Source organism: Chanodichthys erythropterus, chromosome 24 (assembly GCF_024489055.1).
Source record: "Chanodichthys erythropterus isolate Z2021 chromosome 24, ASM2448905v1, whole genome shotgun sequence".
Classification (NCBI taxonomy): domain Eukaryota; kingdom Metazoa; phylum Chordata; class Actinopteri; order Cypriniformes; family Xenocyprididae; genus Chanodichthys; species Chanodichthys erythropterus.
The window spans coordinates 16793469-16817299 of NC_090244.1; the positions used below are offsets into that span (position 1 = coordinate 16793469).

General features: G+C 38.2%; 3 protein-coding genes across 7 annotated transcripts in view; all 3 read left to right on the forward strand.

Annotated features, from left to right (window-relative positions):
- The first annotated feature begins 423 nt into the window (after positions 1-423).
- LOC137015247 (UDP-glucuronosyltransferase 2C1-like) lies at positions 424-4267 on the forward strand. Of its 2 annotated transcripts, none has more exons than XM_067380076.1 (2): positions 424-763; positions 2602-4267. In XM_067380076.1, exon 2 carries the CDS (start codon positions 2608-2610, stop codon positions 4189-4191), a length of 1584 nt encoding a protein of 527 aa, XP_067236177.1. In that variant the 5' UTR covers positions 424-763; positions 2602-2607; the 3' UTR covers positions 4192-4267. The 2 variants fall into 2 exon arrangements, with proteins under 2 accessions (XP_067236177.1, XP_067236178.1); XM_067380077.1 differs by lacking the exon at positions 424-763 and adding an exon at positions 770-1691 and having other exon boundaries at positions 2728-4267.
- Positions 4268-4404: 137 nt separating this feature from the next.
- Positions 4405-12125, forward strand: LOC137015248 (UDP-glucuronosyltransferase 2A3-like). Of its 3 annotated transcripts, none has more exons than XM_067380079.1 (2): positions 4405-10459; positions 10556-12125. In XM_067380079.1, exons 1-2 carry the CDS (start codon positions 9920-9922, stop codon positions 11387-11389), a joined length of 1374 nt encoding a protein of 457 aa, XP_067236180.1. In that variant the 5' UTR covers positions 4405-9919; the 3' UTR covers positions 11390-12125. The 3 variants fall into 3 exon arrangements, with proteins under 3 accessions (XP_067236180.1, XP_067236181.1, XP_067236179.1); XM_067380080.1 differs by having other exon boundaries at positions 4405-10441; XM_067380078.1 differs by having other exon boundaries at positions 4405-9304; positions 9799-12124.
- Positions 12126-19097: 6972 nt separating this feature from the next.
- The window catches only part of nptna (neuroplastin a), a 28588-nt gene continuing 23854 nt past the window's right edge, over positions 19098-23831 (forward strand). For both annotated transcript variants that reach the window (XM_067379671.1, XM_067379672.1), the window contains exon 1: positions 19098-19355. In XM_067379671.1, coding sequence (XP_067235772.1) covers positions 19283-19355 — 73 coding nt within the window. In that variant the 5' untranslated portion in view covers positions 19098-19282. The remainder of the gene's footprint in view (positions 19356-23831) is intronic.

A 23831-nucleotide genomic window follows, 5' to 3' on the forward strand; every position in this document is an offset into this window, starting at 1 on the left:
AATGTATATACTTTTTAACCACAAATGCTCATCTTGCACTAGCTCTGCAATTCGCCATGCATGACGTAATCATGTTGGAAAGGTCACACGTGACGTAGGTCATTTTGGTGATCAAAGATGAGTTTTAAGGCATAAAATTATTGACTAAAGGGGGACTTTAAATGAAATCAAGCCCCAAAATGCCCATTAAAATATAATGAATACATGAAAGAATGAATAAAGGATATAGATTGCATGTAAGCGTAAGCTTAAAACATTATTTGCAAGATTTCATTTCCTTAGTGTGTATTTCTCTGGAACACAATTTGCCTTTACTTAGTCTGAGCACATGCAAATTTCATCTGTTGTGGGACAAATGAAAAAAGAGAAGAATGTAAGAGACAGATGCAGCTGCAGGCAATAGAATGTAATAAAAATGTATAATAAAAAAATGTGTGTATTGCTTAAGCCATTGACGCATATAGGAAATGCATTGACGCAATTGAAAAAAAGGAATAGACAAGTAACCTTGACGCAAGTAGAAACCACATGTGCGTAAATGAAAAGTGTGTCAAAAGAGAATATAAATACAGGGGCCTTTACAGCTCTCTGAGTAGTTGGAATAGTAGTAGTAGTAGTAGTAGTAGTTGTGTAATTTTGCTGAAGAAAGGAAGAGCATACAAGCAAGCAGCAAGAGGAAGTCTTCGCCAGACCACAACCCTCAGAAGATCAAAGAAGACGCCTGATTTTCTTAGAGAAGAACATATACTGAATAGAGAAGAGGGTAAGCTTTAAAAATGTAATTATTTATCTGGCCCATGGAACTTCCAGCTTAGCTGGCATAAAGTGGTGTATTTAGCTTTTGCCTTTGCAAGAAATAATAAAATGAGAATGAGGACTGCCCTCAAACTCTGATAGTATTGTCTCAGTCTGTTTATTGTCGTAGAGTGAGAATCCATTTGGGGTATCAGAAGTTGACTGTCTGAAAAAGATAGATTTTTATAAAGATATCCTGATGGACTTTACAAAGTCAGTCAAGGTTGCCAACCAGTCGCAACAGAGTGGGCCGTGGGAGTGCATTAGCAGGCATAGCTGTCCTCTGAGGGCGAAGCACCAGCTGTGGTGCACTGAACGGGAGGCTAACCCACCCCACCCAGGTAGGCTTGGTTGATATCTGAACCGTAGGCCTAGGAGGAACGGTAGTGATCAGAAGTAGACCCTGAGATAATATAATCTAAGAAGAAAATATTATATGCCTACCTGACTCCTCCTGAATCTATAAAGGTAAACCTTTTACAGGAGTTGAGTAATATGAATAGAGGAAGTGGCTCGTGACAAGATCGTGTTACATGGTCGCGGCAGAAACCACCCAGGGGGTGACGCGGCACATTTTGGCGCCCAACATGTAGGGCACGAGCGAACTCTAGTGTTGAATTTAGGTGGCTAAGGGAAAAGGCCTACCTTTTGTGTGTGGATAGTTGTTTCAAATAGGATTGCTAAGGAAACGAAGTAGAGGGCCCCTCGGACAGAGCGCAACCAGAACTCTGCTGATCGAGTCTACTTAGGGCGTTTGACGCAAGTCTATTATTTGAAAGTATTTTATGTATTTCCTCCCTGTCACTTTGTTAGTATTCTTGAGCATATTATGTCAAGTGTTAGGAGGTAAAGTGTTAGTATTTCCACTGGATGGAAGTCGCTGGGTGAACATGAAAGTCCTGATTGAGGAATTACATTCACGAGGTCACAACATGCTTAGAGACTCGTTTTCACAACGGAGGAACCTTTTCATAGTTCCTACTTCCTAGAACTATTGGCATTCCCAACTTTCCCAAAATGGGGAAAATATTTGAAAATAAAGAAATAAAGATACACTCCATACTGCAAAGTATGACCTGGTTCTGACAGATCCGGCTTTTGGGGTTGGGAGATTCCTGGCCCGTCGTCTTGTCCTCCCTTTTGTGCTAAATATTCATTGTATGATGCATGTAGAGGCACATTACGAAAAATTTCGTTCATATAAAATGACGTTTGATCAACGTGTGCAGAACATAATGGGATACATGTTTTCGCTTTATCACAAAATGAGGTTTATCTTCTCACATTACCATTCCGTCTGCCATAAACACTTTGGATCAAAAATCAATTACAAATCCCTTCTTCAGGATGCAGATATCTGGCTCATGAGAAACGACTTTACGTTTGAGTTTCCACGACCCACAATGCCAAATATCGAATGTAATATTAAAGACTCAATGTTCAGTTCCAGCCGATGTTGATTTCTTCTCTCTCTTCCAGAATGCAGACATGAGTTCATGATTTTTTGACCCTCTTCCATGATGCCAACAAATCTGTCATTATTGTTTCTAACAGCATTTTTGTAACACTTAAAACCTTGTTGAAGCAGTATGAGACTTTTTTGATTGTTTTAAAGGATTAGTTCACCTCAAAATTAAATTTGTTTCATCATTTAATAACCCTCATGTCGTTCCAAATCTGTATGACTTTATATCTTCTGTCCTACTACCTTACAGATTATTTCAGGACAATAATAGGTATTTATCATTGTATTTGTGAAATGTTCTTATGTTCTCTTTTAATTGTTATATTCCTTCTTATCAAAAGTAATCAATGAAGATGCATCACTTCAGCCTTCTTGGATTGTTCATCCTGTTATCTGCTCTTTCAAGATCTTATGCTGGTAAAGTTCTGGTCGTTCCTGCGGATGGAAGTCATTGGATAAATATGAAGGTCCTTATTGTGGAGTTACATTCAAAGGGTCACAATATCACTGTGGTCCGAGGGTCTTTTAGCTGGTACATTGAGGAAAAGTCTCCTCTCTACACTTCCATTACTGTGGACACTGGTGAATTTGACAATGACTTCACTGAGAGGTTTCTCCCTCAATTACTGAAAATGCAGAGACAAGGACGATCATTTTGGAATAAAATGGCACTTGTGGATGAATATTATAGGACGTTTTCAAGAATTCATCAGCAAATTTGCAATATGACAGCTACAATGTTTGAAAATGAGACCTTGATGAATTCACTGAAAGATGCTGCATATGACATTGTTCTGACCGATCCAGTTTTCGGAGGTGGAGTGTTACTGGCACACCGTCTTGGCCTCCCTCTTGTGTTTAATGTCCGCTGGACCATGTACGGAGAAGCCCATTTTGACATAGCTCCATCTCCTCTCTCATATATACCTGTTCCAGGGTTACAGATGACCGACAAGATGACATTCAGTCAGAGAGTCATGAATGTGATGACATATATAATGGTTCTTTACAAACATTCCAAATACCTCGTTTCTCCTTACCAAGAGTTCACCCAGAAATATTTTGGCCCCGATGTTGATTTCTTATCCCTCCTCCAGAATGCCGACATCTGGCTCATGAGAAACGACTTCACGTTTGAGTTTCCACGACCCACAATGCCAAATGTTGTCTACATGGGCGGCTTCCAGTGCAAACCAGCTAAGCCACTTCCAGATGACCTTGAGGAGTTTGTGCAGAGCTCAGGAGAGCATGGGGTCATCATCATGACTTTAGGAACTGTTTTTGGTCAGCTTCTGAGTGAAAACAATGATGAGATTGCTGCAGCTTTTGCTCAACTGCCTCAAAAGGTTATCTGGAAACACACAGGACCACGACCTGCCAACCTTGGTAATAACACACTGATTGTGGACTGGCTCCCTCAGAATGACCTGCTTGGACATCCTCAAACTAAAGTGTTTGTGGCACATGGAGGCACCAATGGAGTTCAGGAAGCCATCTACCATGGGGTGCCTATTGTAGGCCTTCCTTTAGCTTTTGACCAACCTGACAATCTCTCCAGGATGCAAGCAAAGGGAACAGCAAAAATTGTAGATTTTGCAACTCTGGACAGGAATGTGTTTCTAGAGGCATTAAAGGAGGTTTTGCATAACTCATCTTACAGGGAGAACATGCAGAGACTGTCCAGACTGCACCACGACCAGCCAATGAAACCTCTTGATCGTGCTGTCTTCTGGATTGAGTTTGTCATGAGGAATAGAGGAGCCCCTCATTTGCGAGCACAGTCTTTCAGAATGTCCTGGATTGAGTACCACTGTATAGATGTTATTTTCACTCTTTTGATGATATTTGTGTTGTCTTGTTTTGTGATTTTTTCTATCATAAAATATCTTTGTTTTAAAGTATTATTTAAAAAGAAAATGAAATCTGAGTGATTGAATATTTGGCTCAAATCTCAGGACATAACCAATATTTCAATTTCTTTTTCAAATTAAATGTCTCAATAATTTTTTTTTTTTGGAAAGTTGTAAAATGACACGACACATATATAAATCCTTAAAATCCAATCTTCTAAAACAAAACTTGACTGATGCGACAATATGTGGTTTGAAATAAACTGTTCTTTGTGCTTTGCAATTTTTTCTTGTACTTCAATTTCCTGGTGTAATTACCAGTGTTTTTAAGACAGCAAATTTTAAATCTTAAATCTAATATTTCTAAGTCTAAATTTTAATGAGGACTAAATATATATTCAAGGCTATTTCTATAATTATTATAGGCTGAAATGATCTAAAAAGCAATATTTAAATCTGTATGGCCTGTGCAAAAAGCATATAGAAATATGTAAAAAGAATTTTGGGAAATTACCATTTGGGAAAAACACATTTGCCTTGCAGTCATTGTATTATTTATTTAGTCATCTATTAATTTATTCATTCATTTAATAAATAATTAAGTATTTTTATTTTGTCAAAATATCTTTTTGGTTGTTGTGAGTCATTTAAAAAAATATAGCGAACATGCTTCCTGTTGCTCAACCTTGTCTGAAGGACGTGTTCATACTCTGAGAGTGCAAATGACACATTGCTGTTTCAATTACAGACCTGCCAACCTTGGAAATTTTTTTCGAGGGGGGGGGGGTAATTTTTTACATTTTTGCTAATACAATACACAAAGCACACAAACCCATCTTCTTTAATCTAATTTTGACTTTTAAAGTTTTTTTTTATTTGACACAATTAAAAATTTTACTTAACCTGCTCAAAAGCATTTTTTAATTCATGATTAATCTTGCATTGCATAATGTGTGCTTATACAAACCACAAGTGAATCACATTCACATATTTAATATGGACAAAATTTTTTGTTTGCGATTTCAAGAAGGCTATATTTACATAAACTAATCTGACAGTTGAGTCGTTCATACAGGTTTTGTAATGAAAACTAGTCTACAATTAAGAAACCCTTAGAAAATAGTAAACATTGAGTTTACATGCGGTTCATTTAAAATACTTAATTTATTATTCCAATATCCAAATATGATACTAAATCCTACAGAAAAAAGGGTTTCTATTTGTAGCATGCTGTCTTTGAATTATAAACAGATTTATATAAATTTATATATTTATATGAAGACAAACATTCGCTGAATAAAAGGTTAGCCAATACAAACATATTTATAGAAAACAGTTGACAATGAATAGAAAGGACCAATAAGAGCAAACGCATCGAGTATTCAAGAATATCAAGAAGTTAGTCATATAACGAGGGGTTGTGTTAACTAAAGCGTCCGTCATTTACCGAATCTTAAAAACACGGGTGGATAGGTAAAAATCTTTTCTGACAAAAAAAAAAAAATAAATAACACAAGCAAGAACAAATTTTAAACCAAACACGGCAATTTTCATTTTACCCCTCTGTGTGCGCATAAGATAAGATAAGTAGGCTATGTAACATAATTAGTTACTTTAGTTAGTATTAACACAATAACGCAACACATGTAGGCAATATATGTTTCTCAACACTGAGAATAAATAAATAAACGCCTGTTTCTCCAGACTCGCGCTTGTCACTCAGTCACATATCACAACATTTTCATAATCAGCGATTTCAATTTTATTTAGATTTGTTGTTCAACATTACTTGTGCATTTTATACCCGTTTACCTTAAGGTGTCAGAAGTCCTACCATGACTGCAGTACTGTCCTCGCTTGAGAATTCAGTCACAGACGGCAGGAGTGGAAGTCTCTTTTTATTGATAGGCTGTATGCATATGCTAACCCTGCCACCCAGTGTGCGTCAGGGCACAGCGGTCTCCAAAATCAAAATGGGTGCTGCTCATAATAGAAAAGGGTTACAGGTTCTCGCCCGCCAAGATTCAATGGGGTCTTTCCCATAGTGGTGACCCCGAGCAGTCTCTGGTTATGGAACAAGAGGTTATGACACTCGCGCGAAAAGGAGCTATAGAAAGGGTTCCTCCTCCCAGCAAGCTGTCAGGCTTCTACAGCCGCTACTTCATTGTTCCAAAGAAGGATTTGTCCTATCATAGATTTACATGTGTTAAATCGCTCAATATGAAAGCTCAAATTCAAGATGCTTACACTTAAACAGATTATCCCACAGATCAGGTCCGAGGACTGGTTTGTGGCGATAGACCTGAGAGAGGTGTACTTTCAGGTGTCCATCCATCCTTCTCACAGGAAGTTCCTCAGGTTTGCTTTCAGGGGCAAAGCTTACCAATACAGGGTTCTTCCTTTCGGCCTGTCATTATCACCCCGCACATTCACAAAGTGCATGGATGCAGTACTGGCTCCGCTGAGACTTCAGGGCATCATAGTATTACATGGCATGGTATTACATAGAAAGTGATTCTAGCTCAATCAGAGCAACTAGTAGTTCAGCATCGAGATGCTATTCTGTCCCACATGAAAAGGCTTGGGCTGAGGCTCAATGTCAAAAAGAGTGTGCTAGTTCCGGCTCAGACTACCACTTTTCTAGGTGTAGTTTGGGACTCCACCACGATGCAGGCACATTTGTCTCCTGCTCGTGTGAGTTCCATTCTCGCAGCCGTGAAAGGGGTGAAGTTAGGCCAGTCACTCACTGTAAAACAGTTCCAGAAACTGTTGGGTCTGATGGCAGCTGCATCCAACATCATACCTTTTGGCCTTCTGCACGAGACCCTTACAGTTGTGGCTCAGGACCAGGGGAAATCCTTTTCACATGATCAAAGTCACGCGGCGATGCCTTCATGCTCTGGCCATGTGGAAAGATCCCTGGTTCCTGTCCCTGGGACCCGTGCTGGGGACTTCTGGTCGTCGTGTAATGCTTACGACAGATGCTTCCCTCATGGGCTTGGGGGTGATCATGAGTGGTCGCTCAGCTCAGGGTCTATGGGAGGTCCATCAACTCTCCTGGCACATAAAACACTTTCTCCCAGACCTGAGAGACCATCACGTGTTGGTCCGCACGGACAGCGGTGATCTCATATATAAACCATCAGGGGGGTCTGCGGTCTCGCCAACTTTACTACTTGGCCCGTTGGATCCTCCTATGGTCCCTAGGGAAGCTGCTCTCTCTGAAGGCAGCTTGCATCCTGGGGTATAAAGGGAGCAGACGCCCTGTCGAGGCAGGGGCCGAGGCCCGGGGAGTGGAGACTCCCCCCAAAAGCACCCCTGGGTCTGGATGCCATGGTACAGACGTGGCCGAGGCTACGTCTGTACGCATTTCCCCCGATCACCTTGCTCCCGGGAGTTCTGGAGAAAGTATGCCGGGAAGGGGTCAGCCTAATACTGGTAGCCCTCTTCTGGCCAACCAGAATATGGTTCTCGGACCTAGTGTCCTTACTAGACGGCTCCCCAATGGAGCTTCCCCTTAGACAGGACCTCCTGTCGCAAGCGGGTGGCTCGATAATGCATTTCCGGCCAGAACTGTGGAAGCTATGGGCCTGGCCTCTGAGGGGGCCAGGTTCATAGATGCTGGTCTTCCAACTGAGGTTGTGGAGACCATCCTTAACTCCAGAGTTCCCGCCACGAGGAAGCTTTATTCCTATAAATGGAATTTATTTTCTGCTTGGAGCAGACAGAATAATATGGACCCTGTCCACTCTCCTATCAGCTTTGTGTTAAGATTTCTCCAAGAAAACTTCTCTGAGGGCCTATCGCCTTCAACCTTGAAGGTCTATGTCGCGGCTATCTCAGCCTTTCATGCTTCTCTTGAGGGTGGCTTCTCGGTGTGTCGAGACCCCCTCTTTACTCGCTTCCTCCGTGGCACACTGAGGTTGAGGCCGGCCTGGGACCTGGTTGTGGTATTACAAGGGTTAGCTGAGGCTCCCTTCGAACCACTCTCACTGTAAAACAGTTTCAGAGACTGTTGGGTCTGATGGCAGCTGCGTCCAGTGTGATTACTATTGGCCTTCTGCACATGAGACCCTTACAGTGGTGGCTCAGGACCAAGAGGTTTTCCCCGGGGGGAAATCCTTTTTGCATGATCGAAGTCACGCGGCGATGCATTCGTGCTCGGGTCATGTCCATATGGACAACACGACAGCGGGATGGTGAAAGCATTCCTTCACGCTAGACCTGGCTATGTGCCAGGGTCCCCACCAATGTCCCAGGTCCCATTGTACTTCAGGCCTTCTATCCTCCTCCCTTTGAGTCTTCGGATCAGGAAAAACTGAATCTGCTCTGCCCGTTGAGGGCTTTGGATGCTTATGCCCACAGAGCTGCCCTGTGGCGAAAATCAGACCAATTGTTTGTCTGTTATGGGTCCCCTAAGAAAGGGGGCCCAGCATCTAAGCGGAAGATGAGCAAGTGGCCATCTCAATTGCATATGAATCGGCCGGACAGCCCTCTCCATTGGCTGTTTGTGTCCATTTCACTAGGGGTATGGCGGCATCAAAGGCTCTGATGTCTGGAATATCCATTAATGGTATCTGTGATGCAGCTGGATGGTCATGCCAGCACACATTTATCAGGGTTTATACCCTTGATGTTGGCTCCACTCCGGGGTCCTCTGCTATTTGAAGCTACGGCACAGTTGGGATAGCGTTCCCAATGCGTTTCCACACAGCGTCGACAGTTCCCACGAAACGGAACGTCTCAGATTACAGATGTAACCCTGGTTCCCTGAGTAGGGAACGAGACGCTGCGTCTCCTGCCGTACCCCCTGCATACTTGGGAGTGCTTGCTTCAGACTTTTCCAGAAGCTAGCGTTCTCTGCATCCGGGTATGCTTTATAGTTTCCTGGTCCGTGACGTCTCCCGTCTCTGACGTCTCGCTACACGATTGGTTAGATACATGAGTGCTTCAGTGACGACATCACGCAGAAGGTTCCCAATGCATTTCCACGCAGCATCTCATTCCCTACTCAGGGAACCAGGGTTACATCTGTAACCTGAGACGTTTTTGCGTAGTATAGAATGACAAATCGTACCAGCGTACTTTGAGGTCAAAATGTTGACAGGTCTGCAATTAGCATCAGGAATAATATGCTGGAAGAGCACCAGAGGCATCATCAGACATCACAGTCTACATCAGCATCACTGAACTGGTACTTTGTTCTTTTCATTGTTCATTGACCAATATCATCTAGATATTTTTTTTATCACATATGTTCGAATATTACTGAAAACAGACATTAAGTTGATCAGATTAAAGTCCCCCTGTGGTGAAATGAAAATCAAATTTTTAATGTTGTTTATATCTATGGTGTTTTTAATATGCTTCAAGACAAACTGTGTGCAAATTCATAAGTCGACACAATTGCTGAGTATTTTCTCTTTAAAACTGCAGTGATCTAATGACAGTTTCAAAATCATGGTTTGAAATCACTGTTGTTTCTTACATCACAAACTACCTTGTAACCAATCATGTCAATGTGCCGGCAGGCTTTAGCATTATATTAAAAGATTAGTTCACTTCAAATCTTGATCTTCTGTCCTACTACCTTACAGATTATTTCAGGACAATAATAGGTATTTATCATTGTATTTGTGAAATGTTCTTATGTTCTCTTTTAATTGTTATATTCCTTCTTATCAAAAGTAATCAATGAAGATGCATCACTTCAGCCTTCTTGGATTGTTCATCCTGTTATCTGCTCTTTCAAGATCTTGGTAAAGGTAAAGTTCTGGTCGTCCCTGCGGATGGAAGTCATTGGATAAATATGAAGGTCCTTATTGTGGAGTTACATTCAAAAGGTCACAATATCACTGTGGTCCGAGGGTCTTTTAGCTGGTACATTGAGGAAAAGTCTCCTCTCTACACTTCCATTACTGTGGACACTGGTGAATTGGACAATGACTTCACTGAGAGGTTTCTCCCTCAATTACTGAAAATGCAGAGACAAGGACGATCATTTTGGAATGAAATGGCAGTTGCTGATGAATCTTATAGAATGTTTTCAAGAATTCATCAGCAAATTTGCAATATGACAGCTACAATGTTTGAAAATGAGACCTTGATGAATTCACTGAAAGATGCTGCATATGACATTGTTCTGACGGATCCAGTTTTCGGAGGTGGAGTGTTACTGGCACACCATCTTGGCCTCCCTCTTGTGTTTAATGTCCGCTGTACCGTGTACGGAGAGGCCCATTTTGTTGTAGCTCCATCTCCTCTCTCATATATACCTGTTCCAGGGTTACAGATGACCGACAAGATGACATTCAGTCAGAGAGTCATGAATGTGATGACATATATAATGGTTCTTTACAAACATTCCAAATACCTCGTTTCTCATTACCAAGAGTTCACCCAGAAATATTTTGGCCCTGATGTTGATTTCTTCTCCCTCCTCCAGAATGCCGACATCTGGCTCATGAGAAACGACTTCACGTTTGAGTTTCCACGACCCACAATGCCAAATGTTGTCTACATGGGCGGCTTCCAGTGCAAACCAGCTAAGCCACTTCCAGATGACCTTGAGGAGTTTGTGCAGAGCTCAGGAGAGCATGGGGTCATCATCATGACTTTAGGAACTGTTTTTGGTCAGCTTCTGAGTGAAAACAATGATGAGATTGCTGCAGCTTTTGCTCAACTGCCTCAAAAGGTTATCTGGAGACACACAGGACCACGACCTGCCAACCTTGGTAATAACACACTGATTGTGGACTGGCTCCCTCAGAATGACCTGCTTGGACATCCTCAAACTAAAGTGTTTGTGGCACATGGAGGCACCAATGGAGTTCAGGAAGCCATCTACCATGGGGTGCCTATTGTAGGCCTTCCTTTATCTTTTGACCAACCTGACAATCTCTCCAGGATGCAAGCAAAGGGAACAGCAAAAATTGTAGATTTTGCAACTCTGGACAGGAATGTGTTTCTAGAGGCATTAAAGGAGGTTTTGCATAACTCATCTTACAGGGAGAACATGCAGAGACTGTCCAGACTACACCACGACCAGCCAATGAAACCTCTTGATCGTGCTGTCTTCTGGATTGAGTTTGTCATGAGGAATAGAGGAGCCCCTCATTTACGAACACAGTCTTTCAGAATGTCCTGGATTGAGTACCACTGTATAGATGTTATTTTCACTCTTTTGATGATATTTGTGTTGTCTTGTTTTGTGATTTTCTCTATCATAAAATATCTTTGTTTTAAAGTAGTATTTAAAAAAAAAATGAAATCTGAGTGATTGAATATTTGGCTCAAATCTCAGGACATAACCAATATTTCAATTTCTTTTTTAAATTAAGTTGTAAAATGACACGACACATGTAAATCCTTGAATCATTTTGTTTTCTCATTTTCAATGAGAAAGTCAGTAGATGTGAGCTCAATCTTCTAAAACAAAACTTGACTGATGCGACAATATGTGGTTTGAAATAAACTGTTCTTTGTGCTTTACAATTTTTTCTTGTACTTCCATTTCCTGGTGTAATTACCAGTGTTTTTAAGACAGCAAATTTTAAATCTTAAATCTAATATTTCTAAGTCTAAATTTTAGTGAGGTCTAAATATATATTCAAGGCTATTTCTATAATTATTATAGGCTGAAATGATCTAAAAAGCTATATTTAAATCTGTATGGCCTGTGCATAAAGCATATAGAAATATGTGAAAAAGAATTTTGGGAAATTCCCATTTGGGAAATACACATTTGCCTTGCAGTCATTGTATTATTTATTTAGTCATTTATTAATTTATTCATTCATTTAATAAATAATTAAGTATTATTATTTTGACAAACTATGTTTTTGGTTGTTGTGAGTCATTTACAAAAATATAGCGAACATGCTTCCTGTTGCTCAACCTTGTCTGAAGGACGTGTTCATACTCTGAGAGTGCCAATGATATGCAAATGACACATTACTGTTTCAATTAGCATCAGGAATAATATGCTGGAAGAGCACCAGAGGCATCATCAGACATCACAGGCTCCATCAGCATCACTGAACTGGTACTTGTTCATTGATCAATATCATCTAGATATTTTTTTTTTTTTATCGCATATGTTCGAATATTACTGAAAACAGACATTAAATTGATCAGATTAAGTCCCCCTGTGGTGAAAAGAAAATCAAGTTTTTAATGTTCTTTATATCTATGGTGTTTTTAATATGCTTCAAGACAAACTGTGTGCAAATTCATAAGTCGACACAATTGCTGAGTATTTTCTCTTTAAAACTGCAGTGATCTAATGACAGTTTTCAAAATCACGGTTTGAAATCACTGTTGTTTCTTACATCACAAACTACCTTGTAACCAATCATGTAAACGTGCTTTAGCATTATATTAAAAGATTAGTTCACTTCAAAATTACAATTTCCTGATAATTTACTCACTCCCATGTCATCCAAGATGTTTATGTCTTTCTTTCTTCAGTCGAAAAGAAATTCCAGGATTTTTCTTCATATAGTAAACTTCAGTGGGGTATAATGGGGTCCAAATTGCAGTTTCAGTGCAAATAAGGGTCTTGTCTAGTGAAATGATCGTTCATTTTCTAAAAAAAATAAATAAATTAAAAATGTATATACTTTTTAACCACAAATGCTCATCTTGCACTAGCTCTTCAATTCACCACGCATGACGTAATCATGTTGGAAAGGTCACGCATGATGTAGGTCATTTTGGTGATCAAAGATGAGTTTTAAGGCATAAAATGATTGACTACAGGGGGACTTTAAATAAAATCAAGCCCCAAAATGCTCATTAAAATATAATGAATACATGAATTAATGAATAAAGGATATAGATTGCATGTTAGCATAAACTTAAAACATTATTTGCAATATTTCATTTCCTTAGTGTGTATTTCTCTGGAACACAATTTGCCTTTACTTAGTCTGAGCACATGCAAATTTCGTCTGTTGTGGGACAGATGAAAAAAGAAAAACAAAAGGATGTAAGAGACAGATGCAGCCGCAGGCAATAGAATGCGGAAGTTGAAACGTCATTGGCAAGGTGAACTGAAACTAATGTGTTGACATTTCTAATGGGAGATGTTTCCAACACTTGTTTACCATCGCCTGCATGGAATGTGACAGTTTTAGGAAACAATTTTCATGCATCCATATATAAACTGGTGAAAACTTGATGTTTATGTATACAGAGATATCACAGTTAGCATCTATTCTGGTCAGAGCCGGTGTGAACAGCTTGTGACATGAAGTGCCATGTTTGCCCACTCAGTAGGGTACAAGTGCAAACAATCACAAACTAGAGTGCAATGTGAGAGACACAAGTGAATTGCTGTACTGGAATCAAAACGATAGAATGCTGATGTTTATTTAAGTACTGAAGAACAGGCTAGCTGTTTCTTTGTGCTTTTGCTTATAATGTAGCTGGATTGGTTCAAAGAGCACAACAATTGTCTTTTTTATGCCATAGTTTACAAAATACTTTCTGCAAAATTCATGTTTGGTTAATATAAATAAAATTAATTATAATGTAGCTAATCTCATTTGTTTAAAAGACCTCTGAAGAACAGGCGAATCTCAACATAATACCAACTGTTACGTAACAGTCGGGATCATTAATATGTACGCCCCCAATATTTGCATATGCCAGCTCATGTTCCCAACATTATGAAAGGCATTAGACAAGGGCAGAACGTCTGGATCTGTGCACAGCTGAACCATCAGACTAGGTAAGCAAGCAAGAATAACAGCGAAAAATGACAGATGGAGCAATAATAACTGACATGATCCATGATATCATGATATTTTTAGTGATATTTGTAAATTGTCTTTCTAAATGTTTTGTTAGCATGTTGCTAATGTACTGTTAAATGTGGTTAAAGTTACCATCTTTTCTTACTGTATTCACAGAGACAAGAGCCGTCGCTATTTTCATTATTAAACACTTGCAGTCTGTATAATTCATAAACACAACTTCATTCTTTATAAATCTCTCCAACAGTGTAGCATTAGCCGCTAGCCATGGAGCACTATCAAACTCATTCAGAATCAATGTAAAAATAAAAAAAATAAACACTGTACTTACGCGATTAGACGTGCTGCATGACGAACACTTTGTAAAGATCCATTTTGAGGGTTATATTAGCTGTTTGAACTTTTTTTATGTTGTTTAAGGCAAGCGCGAGCTCTTGGGGCGTGGAGCACGAGCATTTAAAGGGCCACACACCCTGAATTGGCTCATTTCTAATGATGCCCCAAAATAGGCAGTTAAAAAAAAGAATTAAAAAAAATCTATGGGGTATTTTGAGCTGAAACTTCACAGACACATTCAGGGGAAACCTTAGACTTATATTACTCTTTAAAAAAAAAGTTCTAGGGCACCTTTAAAGCTTACAGTTAACCAAAAAACATATTTTTGCTATAGCATTTTAGATTCATATTCTGTTAACATTAACATTAACATTAATCTCCAGGGAATCAAGGAAATGCGCTGTCTATTGACTAGTGTGATGCATGCATTGTGCAGTAGATGGCAGTAGACTGTCAACATGAGATCTTTGTTTTAGTCAGGGAATATCAATGTTGGCACATTATGAGTGTGGCAGTGATAGACTAGTGTTTAATCTGCTGATTTAATAATAATAATAATAATAATAATAATAAACTCTTACTGTTATAATAAAGTTTTTTTTGTCTAGGCTTCCTATACAGAATAAGTGTAGGCCTGTAGAAATAATAAAATTCATGTTTTCCTAAAAGATGGTTTGGTGCAGCAAGGCTGTTGTGAAACTCAGTTTCTATTGCCAGCAAGATAATTAACACATTCAATGCCCAGAAAACTACTAAAGACATATTTAAAACAGTTCATGTGACTACAGTGGTTTAACCTTAATATTATAAAGCAACGAAAATACTTTTTGTGCCAAAAAACAAAATAACGACTTTTCAACAATATCTAGTGATGGACGATTTCAAAACGATGCTTCATGAAGCTTCAAAGCTTTTGTTTAGAATCAGTAGTTCAGAGAGCCAAAGTCACGTGATTTCAGTAAACAAGGCTTTGTTATGTCATAAGTGTTTTTTGAAATTTCAGTAGTTCACGTGATTTTGGCAGTTTGATATGCGCTCTGAAGTACTGATTCGAAACAAAAGATTCGTAAAGCTTCGAAGCTTCATGAAGCAGTGTTTAGAAATCGACCATCAGTAGATATTGTTGAAAAGTTGTTATTTTGTTTTTTTGGTGCACAAAAAGTCTTGTTGCTTTATAATATTTAGGTTTAACCACTCTAGTCACAACTGTTTTAAATATGTTTTTAGTAGCTTTCTGGGCATCTGAAAGTGTTAATTATCTTGCTGGTAATGCAGGCCTCACTGAGCCATCGAATTTCATCAAAAATTTCCTAATTTGTGTTCTGAAGATGAACGAAAGACTTACAGGTGTGGAACGACATGAGGGTGAGTAATTAATGACAGAATTTTCATTTTTGGGTGAACTAACCCTTTAACACTTCTAATTTCTCCAATCAGGAACAAGTTACAAATCACCTGATTCACTTCACACATGCTCGGTTTAGTCCTTAATCCACATGAGGGAAAGTAGAGCCCTGTGGCAAACACAGCAGATTTTAGAGGAGAAAAAAAAAACTAATTTTGATGTAGGAAAGAAACTTTTTTTTTTACTTCATTTATTTTTGTTATGGCAATTCCTGCTTTGTAGTTAAACTCATCAAAGTTAAATTATGTTTATATTGTGTCTGTGTAGATTTGGCTACAAGACTCTGGGTTAGTTGTAACATCAATGAAGTATGTTAACTGCCTACCCCAAGTACATTTTTAGTTGTATTTATGCTTTCTTTTATTATTATTTCAGTATGCCTAGTTCAGGGGTTTTCAAACTCGGTCCTGGAGAGACACTGTCCTGCAAATTTTAGCTTCAACATGCCTCATCATACCTGACTGGAAGTTTCTAGCATGCCTACTAGACCTTGATTAGCTGGTTCAGGTGAGTTTAATTGGGGTTGTTGCTGAATTCTGCAGGATGGTGGTCCTTCAGGATTGGCACCCCTTGCCTAGGTCTTGGAAGAGAAAGACAAACTAAAGGATGTAAAATGAGCATTTACTAATTTTATTCATTTGTGTTACACACACGCACACACCAATTATGTTAAAAAGTCTGAGTTGAATAAAAAGCTTTCAAAACTGTTTTTTTTTTAAATCCTTATTTCATAATGTTACATCTCACCCCAGGGTCTGTTACAACTAACCCGGACTATGGGATATTTAATTGTAACATTTCACTCCCCGTGTTTGAAACTAAACAACGCATTTTCAGTTAGTGCAGCAAAGATAACAGCTATGTCATTCAATAGCTGATACTTGTGACTAGTTTTAATCACATTTTGAACGTACTGGCTTAAGAGAACTCCAAGATACAGACAGAAACATCAAAAATGTTACAACCATCCCCGGTCTCCCCTATATTATATTTTAAAATACATGTAATTTTCCTATTGTTGAGAGTATAGAATATTGAATATTGTTGTTGTACAATTTAAGGACAAAACATTTATATTATATTTATGTACACTTTTACTGTAAAATACTGAAATTGTTTTTTACAAAAGTAAAATGCATGAAAAGTTATATTATTTATGGATAAGAGACCATTGCCACTGTTTCTGCCATGAACCATCACATTTAGCATACTTTTTTTTGTTGTCGGTTACATTTGAATGTTTTATGTTTCATTTAAAGGGTTAGTTCACCCCAAAATGAAAATTCTGTCATTAATTACTCACCCTCATGTCGTTCCACACCTGTAAGACTTTCGTTCATCTTTGAAACACAAATTAAGATATTTTTGATGAAATCAGTTGGCTCAGTGAGGCCTCCATTGACAGCAAGATAATGAACACTTTCAATACCCAGAAAGCTACTAAAGACATATTTAAAACAGGTCATGTGACTACAGTGGTTCAACCGGGTGTGTCTCATACGTTCTGAAAAGTGAAGCCACGGGCTCTTTGATCGCCCCCTGGAGGCTGGATGCAGTACAGGTCATAAACCCCGCCCTCTCAATGCAGTCGAATGAGACTTCAGTGAAAACTTAAAAATAAATTCTGCTTCAAATAAAACTTTCTGAAAGATGGTTTTGGTCATTTAAGGTAGTTGTTATCACACTGATATACATTCAATTGTTCGTTTTTGTGATGATTTAGATTTTAGCTAGCAATTTGATGCTATAAAAACGGGGCGTGTCGTCATGATTCGAACTTGATTGACAGCTCAGCTTGTCTGAGGACTGTCGGAGCTTCGAGGGGAGATTGAAGATGTATTAACTAACTGTTAATTTTCGATTTCTTTGTTATTTAACACCAACAAAATGAGTTGTTCAGCAGTAAACTGTACTAACCGACCTACAGGATCTGACGGATCACTGAACCTTTTTCTGTAACATTAAATATGGGTGTTATAAGCTAATTAATAAATGTTATTAGTTAAGATAACACACCTAATGTTAACAATGTCGGGAAAAAGCAGGTGATCGTTATCTGGCAGTTACTTATTATTTTTATGGGTATAAAATAATAATTAGCAGGACAAAACTAATGATAGCTTACTCTAATTACAGCAATCGATCTCCTGTAACGTTAGTTGAACTTGATTTAAAATGGCAGGACCGTTTCTGACGATTTAGAGTTGTTTCTAGTGGCATATTATATTGAGTTTATCTACTGAATTTTCTGTTTTAAAAGTATTATTGCTCTAGAAATAGAATAGCCTATTATTTTATAGGTAGAATTTTAAATTGTATATAATTTTTATAGTCTATTTAAAATACATGAATGATGACGCAGTCGTCTGGGTGGAAGTTTGATATCGCGACTCCGCCTCCGGCTCCACTGAGTTCCTTCTGCGCATGCCCAGGTTCCAAACTTTTTTTTTTTTGACGTATTGCGTAACATGTCAGCGCCCATTCGGTCGGCCATTTTGGCTTCAGTTCATTACAATGGAAGGAAGCGACGTCGCGTCGTCCATCTTTTTTTACAGTCTATGGGTTCAACCTTAATGTTATGAAGCGACGAGAATACTTTTTGTGCGCCAAAAAAAAAACAAAAAAAAATGACTTTATTCATCAATATCTAGTGATGGGCGATTTAAAAACATGAAGCTTCGAAGCTTTACGAATCATTTGTTTCGAATCAGTGGTTCAGATTGCATATCATGAACCATTGAAATTTCAAACACTTATGACATAACTAAGCCTCATTTACTGAAATCACGTGACTTTGGCAGTTTGATACGCGTTCCGAACCACTGATTCAAAACAAAAGATTCGTAAAGCTTCATGAAGCAGTGTTTTGAAATCGCCCATCACTAGATATTGTTGAATAAAGTCGTTATTTTGTTTTTATTTTGTCTAACTCTTTAATAGAGGCCTATTTTGAACTGATTCGCCTTCCAAGCTTGTGTTATTCTCAAAACATTTTACAGTTTCAGACAGATTTTAATAACTCATTAGCCAGTTATTACCATAAATTAAACTATGTTCTTACTAATTGAGCAAATTAAGCTTTAAAACCAAAGTAGCTAATGAACAAACAAGTCAATTTTCTCCACAAACCCCATGAAGACTACCAAGTTTTCACCGTGCACGCCACAGAACAACCATTATGGGTTCCCCAAAGAATCTTTCACTGAACCGTTCTTTACAAGAACCATTTTCTTAGTGTAAATAACTAATAATAATCTCCCTTTGTGCATTAAAAATGTTCCATAGACGTAAAGTTATTAATAAAACCATATATGCCATTAAAGAGCCTTATTTTAAGAGTGTTTGAGCGAATTTGATAATCACCTGAGGATTGTGTCCGTCTATCTGGGATGTAGGCAGGACAGGTCTGCTATCGCGGGAATTTAAGAGGACAGCGCCATCGTCTTCACGAGCCTCGCTTTAAACCGGATGTAAGTGTAGCGGCGGCATCTACTTAACCGCGCTCGCTATTGCTAGGCGACGGGCTTTTTTACGTGACCCGATTCGAGCTCCATCCAGGGTCGCCTCGTCATTGTAGCAGCTCCCTCTCCACTCACATCCTCCTCGATAGCCCTCTTCTCCCTCTCCTCTGCATCCCTCCACACATATTCCAGGTATCCAGACGACCTAGAAAATGTCTTGCGCCGGGAATCTGCTGGTGATATTATTCGGGGTCTTGATGCTGCATTCGGGCTCCGCTCAGAACGGTAAGGACTTTAATGTGTTGCGCTTAAAGAAGCGTTTTATTACAGATTATGAAGGCTTTCTTGATAAGGAAACGGTTGCTGCACGTGCAGGTGCAATTTGCCTCGACTGCACGGGATAAACTCTCATCAACCCTCAGCACTGCTTTTGGAAATACTCAGAACTAAACAGCCGCTCAGACTGAGAAAGGTGACATTTATGTGTATTAAATATTTAAGAAAACATGTCCTTGTAGGTTTAAATGTCAAAGCGCACTGCATTCCGCCTTAAAAGAACAATTTATGTCTCTCGCCATTCTACTTCATTCTCACAAATAGGTTAGATTTTAATATTTGGTGACTTGTCCCACAGGGAGCATCTATTTGTGACTGTGATTATGGTTCTCTCCTTTCCAGAGGATCGTTTGGATGCGCTTAGATGGGTCATCGGCTGCTTATCACAAACCCAAAAATGCAGAACTGTGTTTCGCACTTGTGCTTGATTTGCATACGGCCAATCTAATGACTCAGAAATTCTTCGCATGTTCCTGTTTGTTCTTCCGACGCAAACCGATCCTTTTGCGCTGCGACATCTTCGCGCTAACTCGCATGTCAAATAGGAAATAGAGGCAGGTACCCGGTCCTCTGCAGCGCCGTAAATAGCAGCAGTCCATTCTGCTGCATGTTTCTATTTATAGAGCCGATGCAGCAGCGGTATGCATGGCGTTAATGTCCTCCCCGTGCGCGCGGACCCGTTAAAGTCTTAACGGAGGAGCACCGCGGTGCATTATGACGACATGGACGCGCTCAGTTAATGAGCGGTAACACAAGAGCCCGTCCGACTTCATCTCCTGGCCAGGAATGACTGCCGTTTAACTAATGCATAAAGTATCACCTTTAACATCGTAAATGATAGGGGAAAAAATATGTTAATTAAGCTGAAAAAGTAGTCAGAGGTTATTCTTTGTGATTCAAGGTGACCCAATGATTGGACTTCAGTTGCATATTAAAGGATTAGTTCACCCAAAAATGAAATTTCTGTCATTAATTAAGACTCATCCTCATGTCGTTCAACATCCATCTTCGGAACACAAGATATTTTTGATGAAATCCGAGATGTTTTTTTTTTATCCCCCATTGAAAGCAACAAAATTACCACATTCAATGTCCAGAAAACATAGCCTAAATGTAGTAAAATCATCGTTAAACTACAGTGGTTCAACCTTAATGTTATGAAGTGACTACTTTTTGTGCGCAAAAACAAAACTCTTTATTTCGAAGCGCTGCAATGAAAAAAACGTTGCAGATTGACAGGGGAGATACCTTTTGCGCACAAAAGGTATTCTCATCACTTCATAACATCAAGGTTGAACCATGGACTATTATAACAATGTCTTTACTACTTCTCTGGACACTGAATGTGGTAATTTCGTTGCCTTCAATGGAGGATATAAAAACCTCCCAGATTTCACCAAAATATCTTAATTTGTGTTCTGAAGATGAACGAAGGTCTTACGGGTGTGGAATGACATGAGGGTGAGTGATTAATGACAGAAATTTCATTTTTGCGTGAACTAACCCTTTAATTTGCGACCCAATGCATTGTATAAAACTATTTCTGAAATAAAAAATCTAACATAGGCCCAACAACATGCAAGTGAACCAATTTTTAACGTAATCTGGATGTTGTTAGCCTCTGCCAAAATCGACTAGCTTCTAACAAACGACAAATAAACGTACGCCAAATTCTTGTAGGGTGTCAACAACTAATATGGGAAGTGTTTTCTTAATTTTTTAGAAGTTAAGCCTATTTATTTTACTGTCCTTCACTGTAAAAAATAATTTCATGATTTGTTATCACAACATTTTTTTCTTTTGTCAAATCAAATTAATGTAGTTCAGATAACATAATATTTTGAGTTTCTGTTAATTAAACCATTCGCCTTCATTGTATTAACTCAATTTTTTAATTTCAATGAACTCAAAATTTTAAGTCAACCAGGTAACTTACTTTTTTATGTTAAATAAAACAATTCTTTACAGTGTATGCATTGCACATATATAGTTAGTTGCAATTTAGCATTGTTCCTGTCCGCAAGCCTCTCGGAACAAATCTAGGGTCCATTTTTGGTCACAACCCACTGTTGTAGCCCATTGCCTGTTTGTGATCAGCACATATGAAGATCAAACCTGACACTTTTCCTTTCATCTCACTCAGACGCTTTTTATCTCTCAGTACAAATGTGAGAGCACACACACACACACACACACACAGACACACACACACAGACACATTTGATCAAATGGATCATTTTGGCATAGATGTTTTTGCATGGCATAAGAGCACAACATTGCTTGCTGCCTTCAGACTAACAAGGTTTTTGCTTCTATCTTTAGCGAACAACGTATTTGTATGCAATCAAGCTTACCGTTAAGGATGCACAGTATAGTTTAATCGACCAATACAGAGATAAATTATCTGATCAATATTGGCCCATGTTAATTACAGGCACATTTGTTTTCATGCACACAGGGGTGTTGAATAGGAGATCCTCAATGCCTCCTAATTTCTGCGATGCTCATATACAGTCATCAGATCAAAATAAAACATGTTTATGTCCATATATATTGTTTTTAATGCAGCATTTGGTAACTTGTATCACCCATTGAGTAGAAAGGTGCAAAAATCATATCTGGACCTGCTTTATTTCTCATTATACCCTTATATGATTGTTTTACATCACAATCATTATCAACAGAACCAGCAGTAGACTGCTGTGTGTAAAATTAATATTCTGATTAACATAATAATACAATTCAACAATCAAACTGCATACTTACGTAACATAACCTCAAAGGAAACTTTGTATTACTTTTTTGTTCATTTGTGCTATTGATCTTTTGTCTGTTCTCCCTACTCGCACAAACCCTTACACAAACCTCTCACTGACTGATCCGATAATCTTTTAATACTAAATAAATAAATATGTATCATAGTAGTTACATTTGTTTCATAATTTTCTTTTTTAACTGTTAGACTTCAGAAGCTTTATATGTTATATATGTTGGTGCAAGTTTCAAGATTAAAACAAGGGTAGAGGGTAGAAATGCAAACAAAAGATAAAATATAGTTATTAATATATGCATATTTATTATTATTATTATTATTTTATAGTAAACTCACACTCCAATAAATTGAAATAGTTATATTTTATATGTATGCACAATATTGTTACTATATTATTATTATTCAAACAGTAGTCACTCCTGTCACTGTGTATTTGTATACATGCACTATTGTTATTGATATTATTATAATTATTCATACACTGACTGAAGTCACACTCCAATAAATCTGAATATAGCTATATTTTATATGTATACACATTATTATTATTATCATTAATATAATTATGCTTGGAGCATGCAAGTAGAAGCTCATAATAAAATGGCATATGCTTTGTTTTCATAATGACAAAATATAAATGACAGTAAATTATGAACACCTGTCAGTGGTTGTTGTTCAAATATCTTGTCTTTCATCATTTATTTATGCACAGGCCTATAAACTTTTAAAATCTAATGAAAATGCCTTTACACATTCTGTCCCTTTTGTTTTTAAATTCAAAACAAGTTTTTATTAGTTTGTTTTCTGGTTCTTGAAAACATTGAAAAGCAGAAAGCACTGTTGATTAATCACTTTCAGTTTTGTTCCTAAGTTGCTATATTGCTGAATGCACACAACAAACACTTACTACACTATATGACTGGGCACTTTGCGAGGCTTGATATCTCTATATGCAATCAGCTTAGACAGCAGTTAATGAGGGGGTGGTGGGCAGCCCTACCTGCTCATCTACTGTAGTATGCTTCTATGGAAACCGCCTGTCCATCAGCACACCCACACATAAATAGTGAGATTGCACTGAGGTGCTCAGATTCAGACTGATATGCTGATGGCATCGTTCAGGGCTGTGCACTTTGTGTCTTTCTGCAGAAGCAGCTCTTTTTTAGTCATCAAAGAATCCTGAAAAAAATATATAATGACCGATAATGACTGTTTTCCACATTGATAATAATAAGAAATGTTTCTTGAGCAGCAAATCAGCATATGAGAATGATTTCTGAAGGATCACGTGACACTGAAGACTGGATTAATGATGCTGAAATTTCAGCTTTCAGCTCATATTTCACAATATTACTGTTTTTACTGTATTTTGGTAAAATCAATGCAGCCTTGGTGAGCTCAAAAGATTGTCTTTTTGTGTCAGTAAGTAAGAAGTTAATAGTTTTTGCTCAATTAGTAAGTTGCCATTGTCACACGGTGGTTGCAGGGTAAGGATGCACAGGATATATATTTATTTAATATTTGTATTTTTTAGACGAAATAATATAGAATGTTTATGCCATTTATAAGCATTGAACAGAATTTTAAAATCTGTGCTTCAAGATGGAAAAAAGGAAATTAAAATATAGATTTTACGTTATTGCGGTTAAAAT